General features: G+C 52.6%; 1 protein-coding gene across 1 annotated transcript; it reads left to right on the top strand.

Annotated features, from left to right (window-relative positions):
- Positions 1-3799: 3799 nt before the first annotated feature.
- On the top strand, positions 3800-10475 carry XKR5 (XK related 5). The gene is made up of 7 exons (XM_085057101.1): positions 3800-3940; positions 4723-4906; positions 5008-5183; positions 5870-6079; positions 6208-6377; positions 6839-6950; positions 7773-10475. The coding sequence occupies exons 1-7, from the start codon at positions 3883-3885 to the stop codon at positions 8837-8839; spliced, it is 1977 nt and encodes a 658-aa protein (XP_084913227.1). The 5' UTR covers positions 3800-3882; the 3' UTR covers positions 8840-10475.
- Positions 10476-11111: the final 636 nt, after the last annotated feature.

Raw genomic sequence — 11111 nt, 5'->3', positions numbered from 1 at the left:
GAGCAGAGCATGGTTTGTGCTGTTTCTGGAGGGTGGTGAGGGATGTTTGACCTCCACAGCCTTGTGGTGGCTAAACAGGCTTTGGGGAGCTTTGGGGACACCCAATGAATCCTCTTTGCTTTCATCCGCCTAAGAGGAACAGAGGAATGGCTTTCAAACCATTGCAGCATCGCCTCAGGAAATGTCTTGGGCTGCACAAACCACCTCAGGCCACCTCCTTGAGCAACCCTTTGGCCACAGCAGCTCACTCAAAGTTTCCATTTCCATCTAGTTTCAAGGGTGTCACATTTCCTTGCAAACATGAACAATATGTCACCACAGATAAAAAATGATCGTCGGCTGGAATTATGTGAAAAAACCCAAACAAACCCAAACCTACATTAATTGGGAAATTAGTTCTTCTTTGGAAATTCAGGAAGAGAGTTAATGAGCTGTCATTAATTCAACTTCATTTCTACAGTTGGAAGGGAAAATCTGGACAATTAAGAACATGCAAAAGATCTGCACTGGGGCATGTTAGAGAAAAAGGTGAGAGAGGAAAACAGAAACCTAATATTTATGGGGGAAAAAAGGAAGAAGTGGTTTGTTTTTTTTCAAATTTCTGCACCAAAACACTTTCATTACTAGGCTACCTGCATGGCATGCAAGACATTTTATGCCATATCTATTTATGGAAATTATTACAGCTCATGCTCAGCAAATTTAGTTTTATTATGATCTTTACTCTCTTGCCATGGACAGAAGATTCCGCTGAGCAGAGCTCTCCTAAGGATCCTCCTTTCTCACCAAGGACTCCCCCAGTGTTTCTCACGTATTTGCAAGAATATCTATAAATTCGGGTGCCTGTTGCAAAGAGATCTTCCCCTTCTTTTTATCCCTCCTTCCGTGGGAGTTGCCTTTCTCCGGCAGCTGTCGGAGCACGGCTGAGCTCACCCCTGCGAGAGCCTCCCTGGGCTCGCCCTTCATGCCCTGCAGGGATTTTTCTTAGATCTCTTTGTTTTCTTTCCCAATCAAAGCAACTATTTCACTGAGGTTTCCAGCACAGCCTTTTCAGCAGCTTTCAGGCTGCCCGCAGGCTTCTTGTTTTCGCCGGATTGCTCCTTTTGGTGCTTTTCTTTCCTCACTTTTGGGGTTTTTTTTGAGATTAAATACCCACGTTGAATGTATTTGGTCGCACAGCGTGGTTAAACATAATTAAGCTGTGGTCACTTACAGAGCAGCTCCCACAAACAGCTTTAGAATCGAGTCCTTTGCACCTCATCCAGGAAGGCAAATATGTTCTTGTCGGTGCCAGGAGCAGCTGTTCCAAGAGACACCATTTTACGGCAAGAAAAATCTATATTTTACAGCATGAAAAATCTAATCTCTGCATCTCCTGGCATCATCCACAAATACTGCTGTGCTGCATCACCTCAGTCAAGGGGAGGACCTGCAGAAGATGTGCCCAGGTCCCCAGGTCCATCAGGGAGGGGCTGTTGCTGAAATCCTTCTCGCGAGGTGTTGTGAGGTATTTGCAGACAGATGTGCAGCCAAACATCTGGGCTGAAGTGTGGCTCAGCAAGTGAGGGGCAGCTGGGTCTGTGTGATGTCACCTGTGATAGCTCATCTGGAACACTGAGTCCAGATTTGGGACTGGATAACACAAGAAAAACTTGGAGATGCTGGAGCAAGTCCAGACGATGCCATGGAAAATCTCCAAGAGCTGGAGACAGGTGGACTGGTGGAGCAAGGGACAGCTTCCACCAGACCAGATTCCTCCAAGTCCTGTCCAACCTGGCCTTGGACACTTCCAGGGATGCAGGGGCAGCCACAGCTTCTCTGGGCAACCTGTGCTGGGGCCTCCCCACCCTCACAGGGAAAAATTCCTTCCCAATATCCCATCTATCCCTGCCCTCTGGCACTGGGAAGACATTCCCTGTGTCCTGTCCTTCCATCCCTTGTCCCAAGTCCCTCTCCAGCTCTCTTAGAGCTCCTTCAGGCACTGGAAGAGACTCCAAGGTCTCCCCAGAGCCTTCTCTTCTCCAGGCTGTAGCTTTGTGGGAGACCTGAGAAGTTTTTTACCAGGAGAGGCTTCTGGGTGTTGAAATCCAGCAAAGTGCAGCCAAACCAGTGGCTGGGAGGCAGCCAGAGCAACTGGGAGCTGGCAGAGAAAATGGGGAGGGTGGCTCGCTTTGGGAATATCTTCTGGAAGGCCTTCTGGCTTTCTCCTTCTCTGCTTGGCAAAATTCCGGGGTGAGAATGGCACAGAATTTATTCCTGGCTTGGAACACAGGGGGAGAGACTGAGGAAAGACAGCTGAGACACCTCAGGGTGGGTTCTTCCTGGGAATGAAGATGATGGAGGGCAGGGGGAAGGAGATGATGAGGTTCACATGTCTCCTCTGGGTGACAAGCAGGGTCACATTGTGCCTGGGTGGACCCTGGCAGCTTCCTCACTGCTGGATTTGCAAAGATGTTTCTTCCACATCCCACCCTCAGGTCTGGAAGAGGTTTTGGTGCCCATTAGAAGCTGAGTTATGCTTTGTATGCAAAAAATAGGGTTTTCTAGGAATGGGCCACTTGGCACTGGTGGTATCTGCTGCTCTGGACGACAGAGGCAGCCAAGGCTGAACTTCATTTGGCTCCAGGGCCCTAATTAAAAATTAATTGACTTTATTAAAAGGCTTTGCTGGAGCTCAGCCCAACAGCTCAACATCATTAATTAATGAAACATGAATACAGACATGGCAGTGGGACAGGAGGAAAAATGTGTTGTCCTTTCCACCCAAAGGGCTCCCAAATCCAACCAGATGGAGTTGAGGCTGCAGAGATGCCAAGTTCTTGGTGAAAAGAAGTTCTGGACACCCACAGAAAGGCTGGGGATGCTCCCACGAATAGGGACAAGCAGGCAAGGACATTCCTGAGCAGTTTGGTGGCTCCTGATAAGCAGCAGACCTTGGGCTTCATTGCCAGAGTTGCAAAAAAACCTCAATAAAATTAAAAAAAACCAAACAACAATAAATGTGTGAAAGCCCCTGTACACAGGAACATCCAACAGCCCAGCTGATATACAACGATTTGGGACCTTCCTCCAGCATTTTGCAAAAGCAACACCAAAATCTTAGGTGATATTTTGACTTAATTAAACCCCGCTTCGGGGCTTTTCCTGTAGTGACCTGCTGGGTATTTATTTTCTAAAAAGCACCAGAGATGGAGGCTGCAGGGCTGGGAATTGGGATAAAAAGCAGATGCACACAAGAGAGTCCCTGCAGCCTCCGACGCTTGGGATCCCATTTCACAAGGGTTTCATTCCTATTGTAGGGAGAGAAAACAACCGGATTTATTTATGGCTCTGCGCACACCATGTCCCAGCTGCCACCTAGTGCTCATCCCTGCGGCACGGGGACATCGCGGGCATCGCACGGGGGACATCGGGGTGGGCGTGTGCCAATGAACAATCCGGGGGACATCGGGGTGGGCTTGTGCCAGTGCACAGGAACCTGGGGGACACCGGGGTGGGCTTGTGCCAGCTCTGAAGGACCCAGGGGACATCGGGACGGGCTTGTGCCACTGCACAAGAAACCGGGGGACATCGGAGTGGGTTTGTGCCAGCGCACAGCAATTTGGGGGACGCCGGGCTGGCCCTGTGGCAGTGCACAGAAGCCCCAGGGCTCTCGGGCTGGTGAAGCCCCCGTCTGTCCTTGTGTCCCCAAGCCCCCGAGCGTGACGCAAGCACGGTGATGTCACACTGCCCGGGGAGGGGACACTGGAGGAGGTGCCCGGTGGGGCCGGGGAGAGCGGGCGGAGCGGGAGCGGCGCCGGCGGCTCCTTCTTCCTCCTCCTCCTCCTCCTCGTTCTCCTCCCCTTCCTCCCTCCTCCTCCTCCTCCCCGCGCGGCTCGCAGGATGCGCGGGGCCATCCCCGGGCTCAGCCTGGCGCTGCTGGCGGCGGAGAGCGGCGCCCGTGAGTGAGCGCGCAGGATGCGCGCAGGATGCGCGGGGGCGGCGGGGGGCTGCGCTGCCGCGGAGAGCGGGGAAGGGAGGATGGGATGCTGGAAATGACCCCTCTGCGGCCATCCCGGGGGTCCGGATCACAGCCATGGACCGGGGAGGGGGGGTCATCCCTGCGCGGTTCTGCCCCCGGTGACACGGTGGGCGTTCAGCATTCCTGCGGGACCAGCCGTCCTCTTGGATTTTTAATATGAAAAATCGATTTTTTTTTTCTCCCTCCCTCCATTTATTTATTTATTTATTTATTCGTTTTGGAGCTTTTTATCGGAGCTCTCCTTGGGGCCGAGCCCCGCGGTGGCAGCGGCTGTGTCACAGCTGACAAAGCCACCGGGAGCCGGCAGCTGGAGATAAGGGCAGGACAAGGGCTGCGAACCCCCTGGGCGGGCTGGGAGATGGAGTTCTGGCGGGAATGGCTTTAAACTGACAGAAGGGAGGTTTAGATTGGATATTAGGAAGAAATTCTTCCCTGTGAGGGTGGGGAGGCCCTGGCACAGGTTGCCCAGAGAAGCTGTGGCTGCCTCTGGATCCCTGGAAGGGCCAGGCTGGACAGGGCTTGGAGCAACCTGGGATGGTGGAAGGTGTTCCTGCCCATGGCTGGGGATGGAATGAGATGATTTTCAAGGTCCTTTCCCACCCAAACCAATCTGGGATTCTGTGGTTATGAATGACACCTCTCAGTTGCTGGCGGTGTGTGGCTGTGTCATCCCTCAGCACTGCCTCTCTGCCCTTCTCCAGGGCTCTGTGTCATCATCTACTACCTTTTCCGTGGGCAGCTGGGCTGGTTTGGGCTGACCATCGCCTGCCTGGTGCCTGGCTACGCCGCCCAGCTCCTCAGCATCCTCTGGTTCCGGGCAGACGGACACCCGCCCGGCTGCTGGCTCCTGGCTCTCCACCTCCTGCAGCTGGGCCTCTGGAAGCGGTGAGAGACACTCCCTGCCATCCACCCAGCCCCCACAACCCGGCTGCAGCCCCACATTGCCCCAAACCGGGGTGGGCAGCCCATCACGGTGGCTCTTGCAGGTACTGGGATGTTCTGCGGGCAGCGGCAGAGACAAGCAGCACTGCCGGGGAGGTGCTGGCTCAGCTCGGGGATGTTTGTGTGCTGCGGCTCCTGGAAGCTCTGCTGCAGACCCTGCCTCACCTCCTGCTCCAGACCTACGTCGTGGTGGCTGTGGACCCAGCAGGCTTCATCCCCGGTGAGTTCATGTTGAAGAGGGGTGATGAGTTTGGGTGAGGGATGGAGGGATGGTTGTGCCCTCTGGATGGAGGAATGTGCTGCAAAGGGACTGGGAAGCCTCCATGTGAAGCAGCAGGGACAAGTGTGGCTGGAAGGTCTGCTCTAGCTGCATGCAGAGGTGGCTGCTTTGCCCTGAAGGTGAACTTTTGGGTGTGCAGAGGGAGGTGTCAGGGTGTGGAGTCACGGCATGTGCAAGGTCACTCTCATTCACTGTCCATCTCTGGTCTGATCACAGTGACTGGGATGGAGCTGCCCTGGGGCTGCAGAGCTCTGTCCACAGAGGGAGCACTCAGAGGGCATCCACAGGCAGATGCTGAGCACACAGAGACCAGATTTAGTAGGACTTAGTTGAAATACACCAATTTGATCCCTGGAAACCTTCAAGGTCAGGTTGGACAGGGCTCTGAGCAGCCTGGTCTGGTGGAAGGTGTCCCTGCTCATTGCAGAGGGGTGAGCTAGAGGGCCTTTAAGATCCCTTCCAACCCAACACCTTCTATGATTTTATTCTAGGATTCACTTGGCAGGATTGAAGGTATCTGGTTTGTGGGGGCAGCCGTGCTACCAACACCTCCTTAACACTGAGATATTGCCCTGCTGTGCATCTGTGCTTCCTTCAGAGCCCTGACTGCCCCTGTCCCCATACAGGTGTCAGTGCAGGGCTGTCCCTGCTGTCCCTGGCCTGGGCTTTGGTCTCCTACAGCCACTTCACCTGCCTGCTGAAGCCTGGACACCTGAGCCCACCGGCTGCTGTCATCGTGTGCCTGCTGCTCTGGAGGACAGGGATGCTGGGGACACGAGTCCTGGCCCTGGTGCTCTTTGCCAGGCTCTATTCCTTCTGGGTTTTTGCTGTGGCAGGTAAGACCTGGGATCCTCTTCCCCACATCCTATCCTGACATCAGCCCTGCGAAGCTCCCAGTGCTGGGGCTGTTTGCCCGTTGCTTTGTTTGCCATGGCTTTGCCCATTCCGTCCCTTCTCCCTGCAGGGCTCCACTGGCTGATCATGTCCTTCTGGCTGGTGGCCCAGCAGACAGATATTGTGGCCCAGCCATGCCGCTGGAGGCTTTTCAACTGCCTGCTGGGAGCTGTGTACATCTTCTGCTACATCAATGTCCGGCCTGGCCCCTCCAGGAGCAGGGTGGCTGTATTTTACACAGTGAGTAGCCAGGATATTTTGTATTCCACATGGATACAGCTGCTGGGGAGAAGCAGTAGCTTCAGACCCTCCACTTTCACTTCTTACATTACCACTTGCTAAAAATCCAGCGTTTTACTGTGTCCTGACAAAGCCATGTGGTCACCAAGGTGGATGTGCCTTCTGCACTGGCTTTGAGTCCTTAGAGGCAGCCATACAGTGTCAGTGGTGAAAAATAGGTGAAGACCTTGCAGAAAGTTCAGTTTAACAACTTCTGTGTTTTAAGTGATAAATTGTAGGTGCAAAATAAAACAGGAGATGGGGGTGAAATAAGATGATCTCTAAGGTCTCTTCCAACTCAAACCATTCTGTGATTCCAAGAATCTATGAAAATCTAGAAACTGGGTGTTTTCTGTCATCAGAGGCACATCTAAAGCCATTGGAGGGATAAAAGTGATGATTCTCTTTCCCCTGCCCTGCAGATAATGCTGATGGAGAACACACTCCTGCTGCTGCTGGGCACCCGGTTCCTGCAGGCAGAGCTGAGGAACAGCCTGACTGTGACTGGGGCTGTCATGTCAGGGTCTGTAATAGGTAAGAACATAGATTTTAGAGCCTGGATTGCACATTTGGAGAGTAGTTTGAGTAAGTGAGCATCTTCAGCTATTTTAGTTGCATCAGACTATTTGCTTTATTTCTTCCAGCTTTCAGTTTAAGCCATTCCCCCTTGTCCCAAGTCATTCTCCAGCTCTCCTGGTGCCCCTTTAGGCACTGGCAGGAGCTCTGAGGTTTCTCTGGATCCTTCTCTTCTCCAGGTGAACACCCCCAGCTCTCCCAGCCTGGCTCCAGAGCAGAGGGGCTCCAGCCCTTAGAACATCTTCATGCCAAGCAGGTTTATATTTTCCCAGTGGGATGGGGGCACAGGGAAGCTGTGTGGCCTTTCCCAGAGCAGCCTCATGCAGATCAACAATGTAAAAGAAATGGGATGGAAAAGGAGCAATTCCTCTGGTGTTGGATGAGTTTAGGATATGAGTAGGAAGCTGTCTTAAAAACCTGCTGATATCTCATTAAATGGCCAGAGGATGGGGATGCTGTGGCATGGAAGGTTTCCTGCATCACACATCTCCTCCGTGCCCTGTCCCCTGCCTGCTGGATGGCTGTCAGTCTGCAAATTAATCCAGATTAAATTTGCAACTGAGTGTGCACTTCCTTTACCAAAATCTGCTCAAGTGGGATTCTTGCATCCCTATAAATGCTTGAAAAATGAAAAATGTCCTGCTCAGACACCTCATTCTCAGCGACATCTTTGCAAAGTGCTTGTTGCTCTAGAGGTGCAGCAAGGTCTGGCCTCTTCACACCTGACCAAAATGCTGCTGGGACTCCTCAGTGACACTTTTCATCACTGCTCTTTTCCAGGTGCCACAGCTCTGGTGGTTTACTACAGCCTGCTCCATCCCAAATCCACAGAGATCTGGCAGGGATTCCTGGAGAGTGTTTGCAGTGCCGCAGCAGGTGGGGATGAGGAGGTGTCTGGAGAGAGCTCCCAAGCTGGGCAGAGTTCAGGGACTTTGGGAGATGAAGAGACCTTGGCAGAGGAGGAGACCAAGACAGACCTCAAAAATGAGACCAGCTCAGTGTTCCTGCAATCCAAAGAGGGTTTGGAGGACAGCTGGACAGACCATCACCACTGGCTGCTGGTGAAGCTGGCCTTGAAGACAGGAAATCTGTCCGTGATCAATGCAGCATTCGGAGATGGTGGAGTGGCAGAGGCTTTTCCTGGAGGATGGACAGCAGGGAAAACCCCTGGTGTTGAGCCTGGGGTGAACTTTTCCCTCCCCATGAGGGACATCCGTCCCTCTGGACTGCCAGTAGAGAATGGAGGAGGCATCAAACCCAGTGCTGGAGCTGTGGGAATGGCACAGGAGGATGGAGCAGGGCAGGAGCCTGTTTTTCCCCCAGCCACATCCCATCCCAATGGCTTCTCCCCGGATTCCACCGAGAGCTCCTCTGTGTATTTCAGTGCAAGCGCAGGAGGCTTCGCCTCGCCTGGGACAGGGATGGCCACGGTGACAAACATGGCCCTGGTGCAAAGGGACACTGAAGCCCAGCCTCCCCCAGGCTGCCTGGGAGAAGGAGGAGGAGGAAAAGGAGGAGATTTATCCCTTGGGATGGCCAGCATCAGCCCAATCCGGGGTTCTTGTGCCCACAAGTGTCTGCAGAGAAGCTCTTCCCTCAGCAACACGGGCAGCTGTGGGGTGGCAGGTCCCCCCAAAGAGGGGTCAGAGCCCACAGGGACAGAGGGTGCCCTAGTGGGATGCCACCACCTTTGGGACACCCACCCTTGTGACCCTCAGGACACTGTGGTGAGGAGCAAGCTGAGGTCACCGTGCTTCACCTCCACCCCCAAGGCTGGCCCTAAATGCCCCCAGCGAGGACTGGGGGAGCTGGGAGAGGGGACAGACCTTTCTGAGTTACCTGGGTGACCCTGTAAATGGCTGCACTGTCACCTTGGGGTGATTGTCTCATCAACAGGGTATGGCAGGGGTGAAGACTGTCCCCACAGTGCCCCTGCCATGGGGCTGATGTGCTCTTCCACCACTGGGACATCACCTTCCCTCTCAATGCATCTTCTCCTTGCAGTTTTGAAGAACTTCAAAAGCCTTAAAATGCCCTAAAAGTCCAGGGCTGGTTATTTATTGAGCTTATTTATGTCACAGTCCTGCCGGGCAGCTGGAGTATTCTGCCTTTGGTTTATTTGTGACAATGACTTGAAGTGTGTCCTTTAACCAGTGCCTGTGCAGGTTACTGGCTTGTCCAGTGTGGAGATCTGGTTACTGTCTCCTGGGGCTGCAGTGCTGGTCAAAGCAGGTTTCTCAGGACAAATAAGTGCCTAAACCAGAAAAATGATGAGTTTTACTCTTTAATATCCTTCCTTCCTGTCAGAGTAAGCCCTCAAGTAAGGCTCAGCATTGCTTAATTTATTTTTTTGCACTGGGTTTATCTTGAGAACTTTTCCAAATCCATTTTTGGGGGTCACATAGGATTGCAGATCCTCTTTGTGCTGCAGACCAGAACCTCAGGAGCTGGAATTATAGCCAAAAGCCATGTCCTGCCACTTGCCCTCTGTTAAAGTGGCCTTTCCTCTCCAGCCTCCTCCTTGTCCCCTTCCAGCTGCAGATCACAGGATCCCAGGATTATTTGGGTTGGAGCTCCCATTAAAGCTCATCCAGTTCCAACCCCCCTGCCAAGCACAGGGACACTTTCCACTATCCCAGGTTACCAGGTTATGATCCACATCTGCCTGGATGCTCCCTCCTAAATTTAGCCTCAAGCCCAATCTCCAACCAGTTCCTACTGCCACCATAAAATCCTCAGTGCAGGCAGGGTTTATTATTTCAGGAACTAAAAGCATTGCTATTGTGATCTCACAAATAGCCAGTGCTTCCTACTGGGCTGGCTGGCCATGGAGTTCTGCCCAGGACACAGATTGGTGCCCAGGACATGGCTTGACATGTTAATTGAGGTGTGATCAGCTGCATTCAGCACCAAGCTCACGGGTACCAGCTGAGCTGGAGCACATCTGGCTGTGCACTCCAGCTGCTGTCCCACGCTGAGCAGGACTCTGGTGCTGCCACAGGGCAGGAAAGGTAGCAGCAAAGACACATGTGATGAAATATTAAAAAAAGCTGTGATGCATCCACTGCTCAAGGCTGACCCAGCCAGATGTCTCCTCAGGGCACTGAAAGCCCAGTTGGTGCCAGGTATGGAGTGAAGCCACATTCCAGTGTGATGAAGGCTCCCTGTCTCCATCTGGACCCCAGCCCCCTGTGCTGTGGTTGTGATCTGCAGGCAGGAGCAATTCCAGTGGCTTTTCCAGAGTCCTCCTTACTGTGTGGATCACACAGAAGGCAGCAGTGCTGCCAGGCCATTAACAGGAATTTTTATCTAGCTTGGTTTTCTACTTTTTATAATACATAATTATTCTTAAAAAAAACCCAAACCAGCCTTTGCTGTGTCTGTGTTTCATGGTGGGAGTGAAAATAAGTATGGAGGGGTCTCTCTTCCCAGTCTTTGCTCCTGCAGTCCCAGGATGAGTTTGCCAGGATTTCCAGTGGGAGGGTGAAGAAGGGACCTGGGCAACAGGATCCGAGGGAATGAAATGAAAATGTGTCAGGGAAGGTTTAGGTTGGATATTAGGAGAAGATTTAGCCAGCATGAAACTCTCTGATGGGCCAGTCAGAAAAGAAACAGATAATTTGAGAAAATGTGAAATCAGGTGGGATAATATGGATTGCCTGTCCTTAAAGGCTTCCAGTCTGTGTGAGAGCCCAGGGTCCAAGTCCTGCTGGGTGTAGTGTCAGCAGTGAGCCACAGGTCTCCACCTATAGAAAAAACCTGTATTTAATCAGAGAAACACAGAATGGTTTGGATAGGAAAAGATCTTGAAGCCCATCTTGTCATGGAAAAGGACACCTTCCACTATCCCAGGTTGTTCAAAGCCCTGTCCAGCCTGACCTTGGACACTTCCAGGGATCCAGGGGCAGCCACAGCTTCTCTGGGCAACCTGTGCCAGAGCCTCCCCACCCTCACAGGGAAGGATTTCTTCCCAATATCCAGTCTAAACCTACTCTTTAGTGAATTCTACTGTTTGAAGTAGGAGTACTCCAGCAGCAAATCACAGCTCCAGATACCCCTCCCCACCCTTCCCATCTCTTGGGGGGCAGAAAAGAAGATGCCCCAATGACCTGGCATGCA

This window comes from Lichenostomus cassidix, chromosome 3, assembly GCF_008360975.1.
Source record: "Lichenostomus cassidix isolate B80296 chromosome 3, HeHo_3.0, whole genome shotgun sequence".
NCBI classification, from domain to species: Eukaryota; Metazoa; Chordata; class Aves; order Passeriformes; family Meliphagidae; genus Lichenostomus; species Lichenostomus cassidix.
The sequence above is the reverse complement of the archived record's forward strand: the minus strand, read 5'-3'. Positions and strand labels throughout refer to the sequence as shown.

What these genes read in the sequence shown, in the direction of transcription:
- XKR5 (XM_085057101.1), top strand. Translation starts at nt 3,883, where the DNA reads ATGCGCGGGGCCATCCCCGGGCTCAGCCTGGCGCTGCTGGCGGCGGAG. An exon ending in GGCGGCGGAGAGCGGCGCCC is followed by an intron (nt 3,941 to 4,722) that starts GTGAGTGAGCGC and finishes GCCCTTCTCCAG; the next exon opens with GGCTCTGTGTCATCATCTAC. An exon ending in CAGCTGGGCCTCTGGAAGCG is followed by an intron (nt 4,907 to 5,007) that starts GTGAGAGACACT and finishes TGGCTCTTGCAG; the next exon opens with GTACTGGGATGTTCTGCGGG.